Source organism: Symphalangus syndactylus, chromosome 5 (assembly GCF_028878055.3).
Source record: "Symphalangus syndactylus isolate Jambi chromosome 5, NHGRI_mSymSyn1-v2.1_pri, whole genome shotgun sequence".
Lineage (NCBI taxonomy): Eukaryota > Metazoa > Chordata > Mammalia > Primates > Hylobatidae > Symphalangus > Symphalangus syndactylus.
In genome coordinates this window covers 97,777,516-97,796,929 of record NC_072427.2, presented here as the reverse complement: position 1 = coordinate 97,796,929, position 19,414 = coordinate 97,777,516, and the positions used below count along the sequence as shown (strand labels likewise).

The window sequence follows — 19,414 nt, the reverse complement described above, 5'->3', positions numbered from 1 at the left end:
ACCTAATTGCTGTGCCTTTGCAGTGTAAGAGGGCTTCAAGTCTTGGTTTGGATGGTCAGTATGACTCTGTGCCCTCAGTCTCCCCATCTGAGAAATGAAGATTCCTGTTGTACCTGGGCCAGCTTCATGTGACCTGAGCAATCACTCAGGGCCCTGTGTTCAAAGCATTAAACTATGCTTGGTTTAATGCTCTGCTATTATCATCCTGGAATTCTTAATAATCTTTGAACAAGGGGCCCCACATTTTCATTTTGCACTGGGCCAGTAAATGATGTAGTTAGCCTAGTTAGTACCTATCTCAAAGGGTTGTTGTGAGTATTAATACTTTGGAAACTGTTTATTATTTGGCACACCAGTCATCATTCACTTTAATTCCAGCTCCCATAACTGTGTTGAATTACCAAGTGGCTATGACTGTTTTTATTATTCAAATTCCATCATAGTAGAAAGCATTTAAGGAAAACTGCCTCGGTGGAAAAATTATTTCTCTCCAGACCCCAGATTGATTTTACAGGGTTCATCCCTCTTTGAAACATATATTCCTTTTCCCACTTTTCCATCCTATGAGTTGTTATACTGCCTCAGGGTTTAGGTATTTGACCTACAAAGCTCTTAGAAAAGTGTGGGGTCCAGAGAGAAAGATAACTGAGCAATTCAGTTTTCTTGCAAGATTCCAAAATTCTTAAAGAGATCAGATTAGGACCAAAATCTTCTGATTTAACAGTGAGGGGCTAAGGGACAAAACAGAGGGAAGCCAGGGAGACGTCCTTCAGACTCCTCTCACAGCCCACGACCGTCCGGTCGCATTGTGCTGTCCATCTGCCTTCTAAACATCCTTCCATTGTGGCCGCTTCTCCTCTTCTCTCTGGGTGTACAGCCAGCACAGCAGCCCAAGCACAGCCATAAACCCCTGACTGCACTCTCTCCCTCACCACAGCCATCTCCCCAGACCCACTTTTCTTTTTTGAGATGGAGTCTCGCTCTGTCTTGCCCAGGCTGGAATGCAGTGGTGCAACCTCGGCTCACTGCAGCCTCTGCATCCTGGGTTCAAGCAATACTCCTGCCTCAGCCTCCTGAGTAGGTGGGACTACAAGCGTGTGCTGCCACACCTGGCTAATTTTGTATTTTTAGTAGAGATAGGGTTTCACCGTGTGGATCAGGCTGGTCTTGAACTCCTGACCTCAAATTATCCACCTACCTCGGCCTCCCAAAGTGCTGGGATTACAGATGTGAGCCACCATGCCCAGTCAGCACAGACCCACTTTTGTTGTTGTTGTTTGATTTTTTAAAACGGCTTTATTGAGATATAATTCACATCCCATCCTATTCACCCATTTAAGGTGTGCCACTCAAAGATTTCTGATATATGATATTATTAATTTTTTAAAGTCGTGCTAAATATATATAAAATAAAATTTGCCATTTTAACCATTTTAAGGGTATAATTCAGTGGCATTAATTGCATTCAAAGTGTTGTACAGCCATCACCATTATTTCCAGAACTTTTTCACCACTCCAAACAAAAACTCAGTACCCATTAAGCAATAACTCTCCATCCCTCTCCCCCTCAGCTCCTGGTAACCTCAATTCTACTTTCTTTCTCTATGAATTTGTCTATTCTAGATATTTCATGTAAGTGAAATCATAGGATATTTGTCCTTTTGTGTCCAGTTTATATCACTTAGCATAATGTCTTCAAGGTTCATCATGTTTTAGCATGTATCAGAACTTCATTCCCCTTTATGGTTGACTAACATTCCATTTTTTAAAATTTAAATTAAATTTTTTTTATTTTTTAAGAGAAGGTCTTGCTCTGTCACCCAGACTGGAATGCAGTGGCGAAATCTTGGCTCACTGCAACCTCCGCCTCCTGGGTTCAAGCGATTCTCCTGCCTCAGCCTCACGGGTAGCTAAGACTGCAGGCGCATACGACCACGCCTGGCTAATTTTTGTATCATTAGTAGAGACGGGATTTTGCCATGTTGGCCAGGCTGGTCTCGAACTCCTCACCTCAAGTGATCCACCCGCCTTGGCCTCCCAAAGTGCTGGGATTACAGGCATGAGCCATTGCATCCGGCCACATTCCATATTTTGTTTATCCATTCATGAGCTGAGGTTGTTCCATCTGTCAGCTCTTCTAAATAATGCTGCAAGGAATATTGGTGCATAAGTATCTGTTTGAGTCTCTGCTTTCAGCTATTTGGCATATGTACTTCCAGGGCCTGCTTTTGACTCCTCCAGTGCATTTGCACTCAGCAGCTGAGAAGGACTTTTTACCAACACACATCCAATCACATCACTTTCGTACTTACAGTTCTTTGCTGGCTTAAGATAAGAGACGGAAATGCTCACCAAAGTCTCCAGGGCCCTGAGCTCTGGCCTGCCGACCTCCAAGTCCCCTGGCTCTTCCCTTTGCTCTGCTCCAGCTGTCTAGACTTTTCTCCATCCTTCAAGACAGCCATGCTCCTTTTGGATTTCAACATGCTGGTCCCTTTTTCTAAAATGTTCATCCTCCCGCAACACCCAGGTTTTGCTGGTTTTTGCTTGGCCAGTTCATCCTCTATCTTTCTCATCCATCTTGCCTTAAAATGCTCCTGAATGTCTCCCTTCCTCCCGCCGGCTCAGCTTCTTCATTCCTCGCTTCTGCTCCGGTGGTTCCTGTCTTTCGTGACTGTCCGTTCACAGGGGATTATTTTCCAATGTCTGTCTTCCCTGCTGTAATAATAACTGTACGCATTCATCCACTGGAGTTGCTTCCATCTTTTGGCCATCATAAATAATGCTGCAATGAATACTGGTGTGCAAGTATGTTTGAGTCTCTGCTTTACCAGATAAGAAAGCCTGGGGATGCTGTCACAGTAACAGTGCCCACTTAGACATTTGGAAGCCAGTGCAGACCCACAGGGCAGTGCTGCCCACTCCCAGGACTCGGGAGCATGGCTGCCTCCCTGTGCCAACACTGTTAGTCACTAGCACAGAACCTGGCACACGTTGGTACCAATTCATATCTAAACTGGATGAATGAACAGACAGAATGGAAAGTACAGGAGGGACCCGAGTTTTGAACAAACATTACTTACCCTGTGGCTCCTAGTGCTGGGCATCCTTACCCACACTCCCAGCCTGTTTCCCTAACCTAGAGAGCGCACACTAATATTTATGTTCAAAAGTTATTGGGGAGGTTGAGTTTTTATTTAATATTTTAATGTAGATTTTAAAAATCATTATGCCAGACAGACTGGGCCTCACTTGATAAACACTGATGTTTAGCATTTAACACACCTTTCCCCAGACTGGAAGAAGGGGCCAAGATCCCAATTCGGTGACCCAGCCCCTGCTGGAGTACTGGGTGGTATCTAATGCCATCCACCCTTCCGGGATCTTTACGGCCCACCTCTGAGTGGGTCCCACGGGGACCCTCAGCCGCATTTTCTTCCTGCAGGCGTCCCTGCACACCCTGGGGCGTTCGCAGCTCTGTAGCCCGCCCGACAGTGCGTCCGGCCCCGCCCTGGGCCTCATTATCCACGTTTCCGCGTCACGCCCGCCGCGAACTTGGCAGGCCCTCCCGCGGGGTTCGGGAACACTGTGTGCCTAGCGCCCGCCCTCCTCCCTCCCGCCGGCCCCGCGCGGTCCGTAGGGTTTGGGTCGCCGGACCCCAGGTACCCGCACCCGGCAAGCAGCCACGGAGCCCCTCGCGCACTTGTCCTCGATACCCTTGAGTTGGGGCTACGCAGGCCACTCCTAGGCCACTGGCTCGGCGTCCAAACGTGGGTCACCCCGCGCACAGTCTAGAGGTTCAGAAAGATGCTGTGGCCCACTTTAAAACAAAGCCCAATTATTAGCGCTCGGAGGCTGTTTGCGCCGGTGCAGTGTCAGATCCCCCAGCGCTGCGGACAACCAGTACCCAAAGGAAGCCGAGCTGGAGCTAAAGATCCCGGCTCCGGAGCCATCTGACCGGTTTTGAGACCTCCAGCTCGTCGCCGTCCTGGCTGAGAGAGCTTGGGCACGGCGCCGGGGCTCAGTCTCCTCTTCTGTGAAATGGCGATAACTGTATGTGCCAGGTGACTGCACGTGGCGCGCGGCGGGTGGCGGGGATGGCAGCGGTGCGATCCCACGCCTCCAGGACCCCACCTTCCCGCGGCCCCCGATGGGCCCCGCCCCGGGGGCGCCCCAGCTGCACGCGCGGCGCTGGCTCCAAAGTGCGTCACGGGCACCGGCCGCGCTCCTTCTGCCGCCAGGGCGAGGCTGGCACCCGGCCAGCGCGGGCAGGGCCACGGGTGCCCGGCTGTTTCCCGGGAGTGGAAGGCGCTCAAGGTGCGCGGCCCAGGACGCGCTACTGGGGGCGCCCTCCGCGGCTGGCAGCGCGCCAGGGATCGGCCTGGGCAGCCGCGGGGCGCGCCAAGGCTGCGCTTTCCCTGCGGCCCCCCTCGCTTCCTCCGGCACGGCGGCAGCGGAGATTTCCTCTCGGGGAAACTACGCGGATCCTTTTCGGGGATCCTCGCCCCGCCCCAGTTCTCCGCCCCCTCCCCTTTGCTGGGGCGCCTGGGCTGGCCCGCGCAGGGGAGGAGGCTCTGGCAGCCTGTGCAGGGAGGCGGCGGGGGGCCGCGGAGCCGCTGGCCATCGATTCTCCCCGCCATGTGACGCCGTCCTTAGCCCTGCGACCCCCAGCGCGTCCCGGGCCTGCGCCCCCGCCCCGCCCCGCCGCGCAGCGCACCATGCTTCTGCCGGGACCCGCACGCCAGCCGCCGACGCCCCAGCCCGCGCAGCATCCCGGCCTCCGCCGGCAGGTAGAACCGCCGGGGCAGCTCCTGCGCCTCTTCTACTGCACTGTCCTGGTCTGCTCCAAAGAGATCTCAGCGCTCACCGACTTCTCTGGTAAGAGCGCCCTCCCTGGCTGTGCGCCCCCGGCACCGCGGAGCGCCCAGGTGAGCCCTCGACTGGGGGCAGCCGCCCCAGCGGACACGGCCGGGTAGGATTAAAGTTGAGGCGTGCTCACAGACACTTGTCTTGTCTGGTGTGAGCCCTTGGCATATAGGTGGCTGCGAGTGAAGTGGCGACAGGGGACTGCCACTCCCAAGAAGGAAGGGTGTGTAATGTATTTAGAGTTTCTCGCCCTGCTGTTGACCTCGTCAATTTCCTAGCATTAGGGAGCTGGTCCTGACCCACGCTCGCTCGTTCTATGGAGGCTCCTTAAACTGAGCCCCGTGCCGCGCCCAGCGCTGTAAAATACACGTGTTGTGGTCGGAGGCGTTGCGCCGGGTTTGTCACCCGCGTAGCCCGTTTGCCCATGTAAGGAGACTAGCCCAGGAGACACTTGACCTCGAATCCACATTGGCAGGTAGAAAGGGAAGCCCGTGGGGACTGGAGGTCTGGTGGAAAGGCAGTGAGGGATGAGGAGATACTTAGATAAGAGAGAGGAGCCTGTCTGCCAAAGTGTACCAGGGTCCTCCCTCTCCAATTCCAGTTTCCTTCACAGAAAATAATGACTTCCTACTCTCGAATAAACTAGGAGGCTTTTCTTTTGGGGAATCGTGATCCAGGCTCTCGCAGCGGATCTCAGATAGTTTTGAGCTTACAGGTGTGACTCCCCAAAGTGAAAGGGATTTCTAGGTTGACGATAGCCATAGGAGCACATGCTTAAGTTAGCCCTGCAATTGCTTAAGGTAACACATGTCCTTGCCGCTGAAGCAGACCTGGATCTCCCTCTGGCAAGGCTGGAGGCCTTCAGCATTCCCCGGCCCAGCTTAGAGAGCAGCTCTGAGCCCCATACTCCTCCTTCTCCAGGGATCTTCTGCCAAGTTCAGGCTTTGCACAGTCAGTCCCTATCGGGTCCTGCAGTGCAGAGTCTTTTGCAACATAATGGTGGTAAAGGGAGTCCTCCTCAGTCCTGTTTGTGTAGTAGGCTAGTACATAGCAAAGAACAAGGGCAAACCAGAAGTTGAATTGGGGTTCTAGTTTACTTACAGAGAATGTCATTGTTAGTGGAGAGCCCTTAGGTCAGAGGTTCTTTGCTCTGAATATGTAATATCAAGGCAATATTCCTACCTAGCAAAGGAAGCCAAGATATGCCTGTTTGGCAAGCCACCCATGGCCCTTAAAATCAAGCATCCCAGGATCAGAAATCTGTGGTAAGAGTTCTGGGGAAATGCATCAGACTTTTCAAGTGCTATTAACTTTTTTTTTTTTTTTTTTTGGTACTACTAGAACTTTCTTGGCTGCTAGAAAAGCTCTGTATTAGCTGATTTGAGAGCTATGGAAAGTAGTTCTAAGTTCAGCCACCATCTAGCTCTGAATTCTAAGGAAATAATTGAAAACTGACAAGCCTTTCTGTGTGTGTGACATCATTGCAACTGAACAAATATTGCTTTAGGCAAATTGCAGTGTAACCATTAGATTGTTTTCACAGATTATAGACACTTAAGAGTTTTGTTGCTATAGGGAAGCAGTTGCAATACTTGTAACAGTCTATAGATTATCACCCAAGTTTGGAATTGTCTGTATCTAGCAACTGTTACATACAGTGGAGTTGAGCTATCAACTCCTTAGTAAAATGAATGATTTGATACACGTTATTCTAAATAGTATAAACGATAAAAGGCATTTCCTTCTGCTTTCCATGTGAACCTGAATTCCAGGGTTTCAAACTCCCTGAGCCTGCAGTAGGTGGTGATATTGCCACCCACAACCAGCCCCCATTTTTCCTCTCATCAGTGATGCTCTCCAGAGATCTGAAGATTAGGGAGAACATGTCAGAAGCCTTTTGGGGAGAAGAAAAGAAATATAATGTCCTCCCAAACCACTGATGCACTTAAGTTTAAACCTTAATTCTATATCATGTGCGGTCGGGGAAATATTAGAAAAATCTCAGGGAGAAAGAAAGATCATCTTCCAAAGTTGGCTCATTTGACTTGGATTTTAGCTGCCCTCCCTCTGCAAATTCCTAAGCTCCAAAGATGACCATCTTATTGTTCGGTTCAGTGTTTCAGCTGACGCGAACCCCATGTGGCCTCAAAGCCTGCCGCCTGTGTTCCTGGGACAGTCGGTCCTGTTCCTTTTTATGAACTTGAAGGAGTGCATAGAAACCAAAACTGAGGCCTGGAAAGAGACAGTGGATCCTCCCCCGCAGAGCCTGATCACAATAACCAGGGCTAGAGAGCAGTGTTTGACAATGCAGATACTTGCCTGTTTTTCTAAATAAGGGGAACATCAAAAACTAGCAGAGGATAGAGGAAACTTGGGATCCCTCTGCCCTGTGAAGGAGGAGGGAGGATGGTGTATCCATGTGAAAGAAAGTGCCAGAATGTCAGGGGTCCCAGTCATTGTCTGTACAATATAGGCCCCTTTCTCCCCCCAGGAGATTAGCAGTGCAGTTTTGGAAAGTGCCTTAAGCCTTTCTCTTCTTTGCGGCTCTTCCTTGAGCCTTTTCCTGGGGCTGTCAGCTGGTGTAGTTTTCCTGGGTCATTGATTTTTTTTGCCCTCGGGGATTCCAGCATCGATCTCACTCTTAATAAGCCAGAGGCAGCATCGTGGCCCCCTCCTCCTCTCCGTCCATGCTCGTGACTTGTTCTAATCACCTCCAAGCCTGCTAGTAAACAGGCTCCCCAAACACCCCCTTCTCTCTCATCCCCAAAGATTTTGAGATGTCGCCAGCGGCCACTGGAAGGCTATCATCACTGCATTAAAAATGAATCCCAGCGAAGGCAAGAGAAGTTCATGCAAAATTAGTGCCTCTGATCCTTAATCTCATACTCAAATGTGCTTGGCTTTCATCCACTTTCCTCTTTGGGATAGAGTTCTGTTCATTTGACTGCATTCTCAAATTGAGGATTTGGCTTGAGACGTCTAAATTCATCATTGACTTAAAAAACAAAACAAACCCCAGAAGTATAATGTTATGCCCATCGTCTTTGTTCAGAGAACAAGACAGGGAGCTGGAGCTTGAGGATGAGTGCTGAGAGGAGGGAGGGGTGCCCTCTTGAGTAGTAGCCATAAAAAGCAAGGGATCCTCTACATTTTTGCCTTAAAGCGTGGTGTTTCAGTGTGTCTCTTGTATGTAGTTTGTGATGGTCCCTCAGTACTTTCTGTTTTGTGTGTGTGTGTGTGCTTCTAATTTGTGTTGTTTCTCTGCTGAAAGCAAGCTGGGTCTTCTCTTTCCTCCCTACTTTCCTTTCTCTCCTTTTCTTTTTCTTTTTTTTTTCTTTTTGAGACGCAGTTTCACTCTGTTGCCCAGGCTGGAGTGCAGTGGTGCAATCTCGGCTCACTGCAACCTCTGCCTCCTAGGTTCAAGCAATTCTCCTGCCTCAGCCTCCCAAGTAGTTGGGATTACGGGCACCCACCACCACACCCAGCTAATTTTTGTATTTTTAGTAGAGACAAGGTTTCACCATTCTGGCCAGGCTGGTCTCAAACTCTTGGCCTCAAGTGATCCACCCACCTTGGCCTCCCAATGTGCTGGGATTATAGGCATGAGCCACTGTACCCCGCATCTCCTTTTCTTTTTCTTTTGTTCCCTTTTTTTCTCCAAGAAGTTCAAAGTGATTGATGGGCTTCTAGGTAGAGGTGGGGAGGAAGGAAGGGAAGGGAGGGAAGGAAAGGGTAGAAAGTTGTTCTAGTTCCCATGTGAATTCCTCAAGAACTCCTGCCCTTGGACAAAGTAGACATGACCATATGTTTCCACATTTGATTTTGCCCTAGGGCACATAGTGGTGAATGTGAGAAGTAGAAGCGACAGGGGATGGGAAACAAGGAGAGTGGGGCAGTCTTTAAGGCCTTCCTTGTACCCAAATGTCCTCAGACCTCAAATAAATGTCACTCTATAATAGAAGTGTTGTTGTTGTCTTTTAATGGAGTCATGCTCTGCTGCCCGGGCCAGAGTGCAGTGGCTATTCACAGGTGCAGTTATAGTGCACTGCAGCCTCAAACTCCTGGCCTTAACGATCCTCCTCCCTCAGCCTCCTGAGTAGCTAGGATTACAGATGTGCACCACCCCACCTGGCCTGGGCCAGTGTTCCACTTCCAGTCCCTGCCATTGGTAGCCCAAGTGAGCATTAAGTGGTACTTGGTACCAGATTGTATGAGTTTGCTAGGGCTGCCATAACAATGTACTACAGACTGGGTGGCTTACACAAGGAACATTTATTTTATCACAGTTCTGGAGGCTAGAAGTTCAAGATGAAGGTCTTGGCAGAGTTGCTTTCTTCTGAGGCCTGTCTCCTTGGCTTGTAAATGGCATCTCCCTGCTATATCTTCACATGGTCTTCCCTCCATGTGTGTCTGTGCCCTAACCTCCTCTTCTTATAAGGACATCAGTCATATTGGACTAGCCTCCTTCAAATGATCTCATTTTAATGTAGTCACCTATTTAAAGGCCCTGTCTCCAAATACTATCATAGTCTGAAGTTCTAGAGATTAGACTCCAATGTTTGAATTTCAGTGGGATGCAGTTCAGCCAAAGCTTAGATCATTTGCAGCCCAATAAATCAACCTGACTGGTAGCTCTTTATTTCATTGGCCAGGAATTCCAGGGTATAGAAATATGGTAATTCAATTGATCCCGGGGGCCTCGAGGTGGGAACTCAGTATTGATGGACACAGTTGTTCATTTTGGAGAGGTTGAACCTTGTTATTTGCTTTCAGATAAGCATTGGGTCTCAGCCCTGGCAGCACAATAAAATCTCCTGGGGAGACTAAAAAAAAAAATCTATGGACATTCAGGCTGCACCCCAAGACTTCTGATGTAATTGGCCCTGGGGGAGCCAGTCACTGATCTCTTTTTGAAAGCTCCCCAGGCAATTCTAACGTGCAGCTAGAGTTGAGGACCACATCTCTGGAGTTCAGAGGGAAGGGTGACCTCCTGCCCATGCATCAGGCCATCCAAGGGCACAGAGTGTGGCTGGGTGTCCCCTTCACCCCCTACCCTAGGGCTCATCACCAGGGAGACCAGGACTGTATTTCCCCAGCGTATCAGCACCTTGCAACACAGACACCTGTGCATGCACACACCCTTCCCTCTGCATTTTATTATGCCTCAGTCACATCATCCTTTTTAGTCAAGATTTATCTTTACTTTAAAAAAATTTATGGAGTGAAAAGCTAGCTCGTAACTAAAGAAAAACAAACCAAATGTCCTAAGGAGTTGTCTAGAGGCCACAGGAGAAGAGAGATGAATAGCCAGTGTCTGAATCTGCTCATCTGTTTCCATGGAAAGTGACTACATCTGAAAAGTTTTCTGCTGGCTCTTTTTATGGCAGAGAAGAGTCTCGGCCCACAAGTGGTCCCTGTTATTGATGGCTTTGGTCTCCCAGGTGCTTTATTGGAAAGGGGAGCCTAGCAGCAGTTTCAGGGAAGAAACAGAAAGGAAGAGGGTAAAAGTTAATTGAACTCAGTTTTATCTGATTTCATCCTCATAGCAACTCTATGAGATCAGGACCGGTCTCATTTGCAGATGAGAACTCAGCCTCAGAGAGGGTAACAAACTTGCCCAAGACCACCCAGCTAGGGAGCAGAGCTGAGGCAGGCTCCAGCACCAGGGCTGGCCGGAGTACAGGGATGGGGCCCGGCTGGGGACTTCGCCTGCAAGGGTGCTGGGGGTAGGGAGGAGCAAGGCCAGAAAAAAAAGTACCACAATTTGCCTAACCTTTCTTGATAGTTCATGGGGTGATTGCTGCCATTTCGGTTGCCTTCTGAATAGACTGGCTTTTCCTACCCTTCCATCAGCATCATTTCATCACAGTCCTTCCAAAGTGGGTGCACTCACAAAGTGGTCCAGTGGGGTAGGAAAAAAATGTCAGAACTTCTGTTCTTGCCTGTTGATTTTTCCATCTTAACAAAAAAAGGAGTTAAGTTTTGCTTATAATTAACACATAAATTGACAGAACAACATGTAATTTATAAATAAGTGTGCATATATTGGAGGTGTGTTCTCAAAATGTTTCTGTTCATAATGTTTTTTATAATTTTTTCTGCCAGTAATAATAACTATTTTTTAAAACTTTTATTTTAGGTTTGGGGGTACATGGGAAGGTTTGTTGCATAGATGAGTTCATGAGTTAAAAAAATTTGGAGGTCACTGATCTTCACAGCCATCCTGTTGGCTTAATATCTTTAAAATTCTTAGTGAGGCACCACTTTGAGGGTTATGTACTGTGAAAGAACAATTGCTCCTTTGTTACCCACCCCTATTGCCTGACTTGCCTACTGCTCTCCCCAGCTCCACAGCTGCTAATAAAATTTAGAGGCAGGATTTGAACCCAGTACCTATCGGGTTTTAAATATCCGTACTGATGGCCGGGCACTGTGGCTCATGCTTGTAATCCCAACACTTTGGGAGGCAGAGGCAGGTGAATCATTTGATGTCAGGAGTTCGAGACCAGCCTGGCCAAAATGGTGAAACCCCATCTGTACTAAAAATACAAAAATTAGCTGGGCATAGTGGCATGCTCCTGTAATCCCAGCTACTTGGAAGACTGAGGCAGAAGAATCACTTGAACCCAGGAGATGAAGGTTGCAGTGAGCCGAAATCGCGCCTCTGCACTTCAGCCTGGGTGACAGAGTGAGATCGTGTAAAAACAAAAACAAACAAAAAACAAAAACAAACAAAAAAACATACTGTCACTGAAGCTGAGCAATGGACCAAGAAGGTGGGAGCAGGGATGGGGGCTGGGGAGAGGTCTGAAGTTTATGATACTTTGTCACTATTTTAATGAGGCTGGTATATTTGTATCCTTCTGTAAGGAAATGGTTTCTCATAATAACATAAATCCTAAATCCTAGAGTCACGAAGATTTTAGTACTGGAAAGAGAATCTCGGATTGGAAAGGCAGCTGACCAAGTGATTCTGGTGTCTTCTGAGTTTCCCCTTGCCCCTTGGGGTATCTCGTTCTGCCACCCCTTTAGTTGGCTCCCATGTGTGCACTACCGGCTTAACAAAGGCAGTAACTTCTTTACTTGGTTTCCGTCAGCATGAGTAAAAAAGTTGGTGAGTTAAAAATACTTTTAGGGTTTTAAAAAATTTTTACAGCCCGGCCCGTATGGTGAAACCCTGTCTCTACTTAAAATACAAAAATTAGCCAGGCATGGTGGTGGGCGCTGGTAATCCCAGCTACTCGGGAGGCTGAGGCAGGAGAATTGCTTGAGCCTGGGAAGCGGAGGTTGCAGTGAGCCAAGATCATGCCACTGCACTCCAGTCTGGGCAATAGAGCGAGACCTTGTCTCAAGAAAAAAGAAAAAAATATATATTTTTTACTTTTGAGATAGGGTCTTGCTCTGTCACCCAGGCTGGAATACAGTGGTGCAATCACGGCTCACTGCAGCCTCAACCTCTGGGGCTCAAGCCATCCTCCCACCTCAGCACCCCCTAGCAGCTGGGACTATAGTCACAGGCCACCAGGCCTAGCTAATTTTTTTGGCATTTTTTTGTAGAGACAGGGTCTCACTATGTTGCCCAGGCTGGTCTCAAACTCCTGGACTCAAGAGAGCCACCTGCCCTGGTCTCCTAAAGTGCTGGGATTACAGGAGTGAGCCACTGCACTTGACCCTAAAAATAATTTATTAAGCACGTAAAGCACTCTATGCCAGACACTGTTCAAAGAACTTCATATTAACTCATTTAATCCTCCCAATTGTAGCTATAAAGGAGACGCTAGTATAAAAAGTTCAAGAACCTGAGGCAAAGAGCGGTTTAGTAACTTTTGGGGATTTGAATCCAGGTAGCCTTTCTAATATCAAGGGAAGAAAACAAAATAAATTACATGTAGTTTAAAGCAGTGGCACTTCTGTCATGTTTATCTCTTCATTTACTAGAGCCAAATCTTTCCCGGGACTTACGTAAGTAATGTCCATTCCTTGTCCTGTTTAAAGATAGTACCATCTAGCTTCAAAGAACTGATCATAGAATTGGGTCTGTAATTTGTTTCTGGAAATTGGTGTTCTGAAACTATTTCCCCAACAAAACACCTAGAAATGCTGAATAAAATATAAGAAACATCTTTTAATGCATGAATGAGTGGTGAGTGGTTAAATATAAGAAATATCCAGGAAACAAAAATGAAGAGAGAATAGAGAACTAGAGATGATAGCTGGTGCTAACCCTATGGCTACGTTGGAGTTGCTTGATGGTCTTGACAATGAAGATTTAACAGGTGCCTGAGTGCAGGCGATAAGGCGTTAGACCACTGTAAAGTGAGGAATTAGAATAAAGACCTCTATATAAAGCCAGGACCTTGGAAGCCTAAACCTCATTAAAAGGTGGATGCAAAACAAATCAGCCTTCTTGTAAAGAAAGATGACAAGGAAACTTGTCATAGCCTAGGTTCAGGATTGGAGAAAAAAATAATGTCTCTTGAGATGGTGTAATCAAAATTCTGCCTTTTGGGGAGTCGGGGTTTTGAATTCATATTACCTTTACTGGGAAACCCAAGCTGAGAAACTAACAAAGTTGTCTCATGATACCTGGCAAAAACAAACACACAGGTACTGCCTGCATGGGAATATCATCAATATAGGCCCATCTATAGATTCCTATAGCTGAAATGCTGCTGATTATGATCACACAATTCAAAATTACATTATATGAGCAGTAGTCAGCAGCAATGACATGGTTCTTAAGTAATAAAAGAGAGAATCTAGGGCTGGGCATGGTGGCTCATGCCTGTAATCCCAGCACTTTGGGAGGCCGAGCTGGGTGGATCACCTGAGGTCAGGAGTTCAAGACCAGGCTGGCCAACATGGCGAAGCCCTGTCTCTACTAAAAAATACAAAAATTGGCTGGGCGTGGTGGTAGGTGCCTGTAATCCCAGCTACTTGGAAGGCTGAGACATGAGAATCACTGGAACCTGGGAGGTGGAGGTTGCAGTGAGCTGAGACTGTGCCACTGCACTCCAGCCTGGGCAACAGAGCAAATTTCTAAAAAGAAATTTAAGAAGGAATCTAAAACATGAGAAAGGAACAAAAGGCTATCGAGAAAAAACAGGTGTATTTGTAAAAGAATCAAATATATCTACTAACACGAAAAATATATTCATTGACATGAAAAGCCTGACGGGTAGGTTGAAGAGCAGATTAGGTATAGCTGAAGAGAGAAACAGTGAGGTGGAAAAAAAAGCTGGAGAAATTATCCAGAATGAGGCAAAACAGGTAAACATATGGAAAACATGGAAGAAAAGTCATAAGACATGGAGGATGGAATGATGGTTGAATATACATCTGATCAGTATTCCAGAAAAAGAAAGTAGGGAAAAGGAGAGAGAGGCAACACTCAAAGTGATGGAGTCCTAGGATTAATTTTTAAGGATTGATGAAAGATTCAGAGTTAAGCATTCCAAGGAAGATAAATAAAATAAATTTATACCTGAATGTGTCATACTGAAACTATAAAATACTAAAGACAAAGTGACAGTCTTAAAAGCAATCAGATAGTAAAGGAAATGTTATCTATAAAGTCTTTGGAACAAAAACAGTGGGAGCCATAGACAGTGAAATATTTTCCAGGTTCTGAGAAACAAACAAACAAAAAACAACCGTCGGTCCTGAAGTATATACCCAGCTTAACTGCTTTTCAAGAGGGTGTGAAGTAAAGACAAATTTACCGCTAATGAATCTTTACTAAAACAACTACTAAAGGGGTCAGGCGCAGTGGCTCACCTCTGTAATCCCAGCACTTTGGGAGGCCGAGGCAGATCACTTGAGGTCAGGAGTTCGAGACCAGCCTGGCCAACTTGGTGAAACCCGTGTCTGTACTAAAAATACAAAAATTAGCTGGGCATGGTGGTGCGCATCTGTAATCCCAGCTACTCATGAGGCTGAGGCAGGAGAATCGCTTGAACATGGGAGGTGGAGGTTGCAGTGAGCCAAAATCGTGCCACTGCACTCCAGCCTGGGCAACAGAGTGAGACTCTGTCTCAAAAAAAAAAAAAATGGTGGACAAAGAAATGGTACAACTTTGAATGTACTTTATCCACATTCCTTGCTCTGTCTTCCTGCTGAGGGAGTATAATCTTTTTATATTGAGAGGGATGTTCTGTAATATATTTCACTCTTTTGATGGCAAAAGTCATAAGACACTTTCTCGTCCCACTTGAGCTCTTCCAAGGACTATAATTTCCACCCTGAGATACTCAAGGCTCCTCCACAGGTGAGCCTCAGTTTCATGGTGACCACACACTAGAAATTCTGTAGGGAAGAATGGGAAACAGTCTAAAGCCTCTCAGGTACCAGATGCTGTGCTAGATATGGTACAACCTACTCCAAAAAATCATTCCTTTCCTGGGGGAGCTTGCTTTTTAGTGGGTTCATGGACACACACATTACAGAGGAGTTTGAGGGATGAGCAATCGATTTGGCAGGTCACATTCTCCAAAAACTAGTAAGCAAACCACAGAGCTTGGAACTGAGTGTTTGGAAGTGTGTCCACAGACCTACTAGATGACTCTGGCTATGCATAGATTTTACATTTCCTTACATGAATTTCTCACCCTTATGTTCTCTCCGACACCTGTATCATTTGCTCACTCAAGCCTCTGGAAATGAATTTCTCCTGCACTAACAAGTTAGAGAATGAAACGATGCTTGGATGAAGTGATGCTTAGGGTTCATTTCAATCTGAGAGCCAAGTTTTCCACACGCAGAAAACCAGGCAACATTAAAATTCAAAACTCAGGCCCCGGAGTCTGAAATGTATGTTTGCGAACAGTCTGATTTCATGTCTGCCTCTGATGCCCCGTGAATACAAATCACCTCATTTGGGGCTGGAGGAGCAGAGAGGAAGAAACCTAAGAATGATCTCCAAAACAAATCTTTAATTCGGATGAGTATAATAGAGTGTAATCCCATTTCAAGTCTGTCAGCATTCCTTTGATGATTACAAATGAGTCCCTTTTCCCCTGCAATGTGGGGGAATAATCTGGATAAAATAACCCTTTTTGTCTGCAAAGGCCCATGCGATGCATACTCGTGACAGCTTTCAGAGTAGTGTTTCAGAGTCTGAGAAGAGCACGCTGTGCTACCAAGTCATCTCCTTTCTTTCTCTTGACTTAGAAGATTTTTCACTCTTTTCATGTCCAGTGACTTCTGAAATTCTCAGGCTTAGAAATCATAAATCATCGTACTGTACTGAGGAACAAGAGAGACCCAGGTCACCAGGTCCTTTTCCCTCCCTGCCTGCTCAACAGGAGACGACAGGTGGAAATGGGAATGTATGATCTTATCTAGAAGGCCAATTTGTACAGCTTTGGAGGGATATACTTGAAGAAATTCACACAATTTTACAGTCTCTTTTTCATTAAAAAAAATGTACACTGAACCCAAGTTCAGGCTTACATGCCTCCCTTTGTCAATTTCCTTGTAAAATTAAGGGATAGTCATTTTAAACACTTTGTTCTATTATCTGAGACCTGAATGCCTCAACACTCCTTCCAAAGCTAATGATGCAAAATGCTTTGTGGACAGGTCACCCTGGACACAAAGACTCAGAATGAAAAGAGGTCTTGAGAACCCCAGTGCTGTGGTCCCACGCTGTGGAACTGGTCACAGCAGGCTGTGGAGAACCACACAGAGCAGATCTTGTGGTCTTGCTTGTTCCACTTTCAAGTGCAAAGGTGCCTCTCATCTGCTTTCCGTATTTTTTTTTTAAGTTAGAATGTCCCAGGATGATGATGATGATGTGATGATGGTGATGATTGATGATGATTTCTGACAGAGTCTCATTCTGTTACCCACGCTGGAGTGTACTGGCATGATTGTGACTCACTGCAGCCTCAACCTCCTGGGCTCAACAGCTCCTCCTGCCTCAGCCTCCCAGGTAGCTGGGACTACACACCCCGCTAATTTTTTAAAGTATTTTGTAGGGTGGGTGCAGTGGCTCACACCTGTAATCCCAGAACTGTGGGAGGCTGAGGTGGGCAGATCACCTGAGGTCAGGAGTTCGAGACCAGCCTGGCAAACATGGTGAAATCCCATCTCTACTAAAAAAAAAAAAAAAAAATTAGCTGGGTGTGGTGGCATGCCCCTGTAAATCCCAGCTACTCAGTAGGCTGAGGTAGGAGAATCGCTTGAACCCAGGAGGCAGAGGTTATAGTGGGCCGAGATCATGCAACTGCACTGCAGCCTGGGAGACAGAGCAAGACTCCATCTCAAAAAAAAAAAAAAAAAAAAAAAAAAAAAGTATTTTGTAGAGACAGGGTCTTGCTAGATTGCCCAGGCTGGTCTCAAACTCCTAGCCTCAAGCGATTCTCCTGTCTCAGCCTCCCAAAGTGCTGGGATTACAGATAGGAGCCACTGTGCCTGGCCCAGGATTATTTTTTATTAGTGTTAGAGCTCTCAAAAACCATAAACTAAGGCTTTGAGGCAAAAGGTCTTTTCTTGTCTCAGATTTCTGTGTCTCTCCCTGGCTATTCAAGTCAAGGCAGGTTATTTGGGTTTGTCAACATTTGCCAAAAATGCTATATGGTCTTTACAGGGGATGGCGATCTTTACCCAGTGAACATTTTGCTTTTCCGAATGTTTAGTTGAAACCAGTGATTCTCAATTCAAGAGTGATTTTGTCCCTTGGGAATATCTGGCAATCTCTGGAGGCAATTTTCTTTGTCACAGCCTCTTAGTGAGTGGAAGCCAGGGACACCGCTAAACATCTTACAACGTCCAGGACAACGCCCCCACAGCAAAGAATCATGCAGTCCTCGTGCTAAGGTTGAGGAACCCTGGGCTAGACCAGCAGATTTGTCCTTGTTTTATTTCACACACTTTTAGAACCTGAAAAAAGTGAAAACTTTTTTTTTGAATCAGAGTTGAGTCTGGAGTCCCTAGACAGCTCTGAAAGACTCTCTTCTCCAAATCTAGCTTGCCTTCTACAGCCCGAAGGAGGTCTTCAGTTCCATAAAGCCAAAGAAATGAAAATCCACTGGCTGCTGTGCTTCTCCACCGTCTCTAGCCCAGTGGGGTTTTAGTCAGAATTTTTCCCCCTTCCTTTCCTCCAAGAACCTTGTCTATGTGTTTGGCCCTTTTGCCTTCATCTCAAGCTAGACTCTTGGCCATCGTTAACGTCAAAGTGAAATATTGCTCTGGAGAGGTGTTCAGACTTGAAGTCACTTGCTCACTTGAAGTGCGAGGATGTGTTTGCAACACATCTCAATTATTTCAAAATCTCAGTGAAATGGTTGCATGATGGGGGGTGGATAATTTGATTTGAACATGAAAAAGGAAGAGAGAAAGTTGTGAAGATAATGCAGAGATTTTTTTTTGGCATCTCCCACCGCCTCCCCGACTTTCCTCCTTCCTTGTGTTCCTGCTGTCATTCCCCCTACCTCTCTCTCTCCAACCCCTGCCACCCCACCAGCCTCCATGCACTCACATACAGACAGCTTGGGTGTTACTTTGTGAACAGTGCATTCAGCAGTCTGTGCTACTGTTATACACTTATCAAGATACGCTGGAGTTTGTGTGGTCATGGGGCTGAGCATCGTTTTACAGCCCACGTCGAGAAGGAGGAGTCAACAGACTCCTCTGAAATGGTAACTACCATCCCTGCCCAGAGGCCTCAAGACTGCAGAGCAGCTTCCACTTTCTGAGCGTGCCTCCCTCCGTCACCCCTTCAGACAAGTCACAACTCTACTTAAAATATTTTTTTCCTTCTGCCAAACACAGGGAAAATGTAGTATTGTTTCCAAGAGAGCGAGCAGGGGCACCAGCAGGAATGGGTGTGCAGTATTTGTACAGTTTTGTGACTCAGTGCATCTGAATTTCCAAGCATTTTAAGAGCTTTGTCCCAAAAAAAGGTCTATTGTGTGGCTCTTGGCACTGAAGAAAATAGCAGGCCTGTCAGAACTCTGTTTCAGATTTAACTTTCAAGTGGGTGATGTACGAATGCTGTCCAACGGGAGGGCATTTTCTCATTCCTGCTCACTTTGGTGCCATAGAACTTCAGTTTTCAGAATCAGCTCAGATTAAAAAACTGAAGCATCTTTTCCCTTCACACCCTTTTAATAAAAAGGCACCGCGTTCTTAAGCAAAGATTACTGTGGCTCTTAAATGAATATGGCTTCCTGCAATAAAAGTAAAAACATTTGACGATGGATATAATCAATTTGTTTTCAGAGCATCTTCTTGCAAGACCTTACTATTCTTTGTTTCTATATAGTTTGGAAACGCAGGCCTAAAGACATTATTGATCTTCTCAAATGCCTCTTGAATTGAGTATTTACTGCTGGGTATAGACGGTGTAAAAAATAGGCAGAGGCCGGGCGTGGTGGCTCATGCTTGTAATCCCAGCACTTTGGGAGGCTGAGGCGGAAAGATCACGAGGTCAAGAGATTGAGACCATCCTGGCCAATGTGGTAAAACCCCATCTCTACTAAAAATACAAAAATTAGCTGGGCGTGGTGGCACATGCCTGTAGTCCCGGCTACTTGGGAGGCTGAGGCAG

At 46.6% G+C, this 19,414-nt stretch overlaps 1 protein-coding gene across 5 annotated transcripts in view; it reads left to right on the top strand.

Annotated features, from left to right (window-relative positions):
- Window positions 1-4,037: 4,037 nt before the first annotated feature.
- Window positions 4,038-19,414, top strand: part of EVA1C (eva-1 homolog C) — a 117,653-nt gene continuing 102,276 nt past the window's right edge. For all 5 annotated transcript variants that reach the window (XR_010120794.1, XM_055279493.2, XM_055279491.2 and 2 more), the window contains exon 1: window positions 4,038-4,875. Coding sequence is in view for 4 of the 5 variants with exons in the window: in XM_055279493.2 (XP_055135468.1) it covers window positions 4,053-4,875 (823 nt within the window). In the remaining variant the exon portion in view is untranslated. The remainder of the gene's footprint in view (window positions 4,876-19,414) is intronic.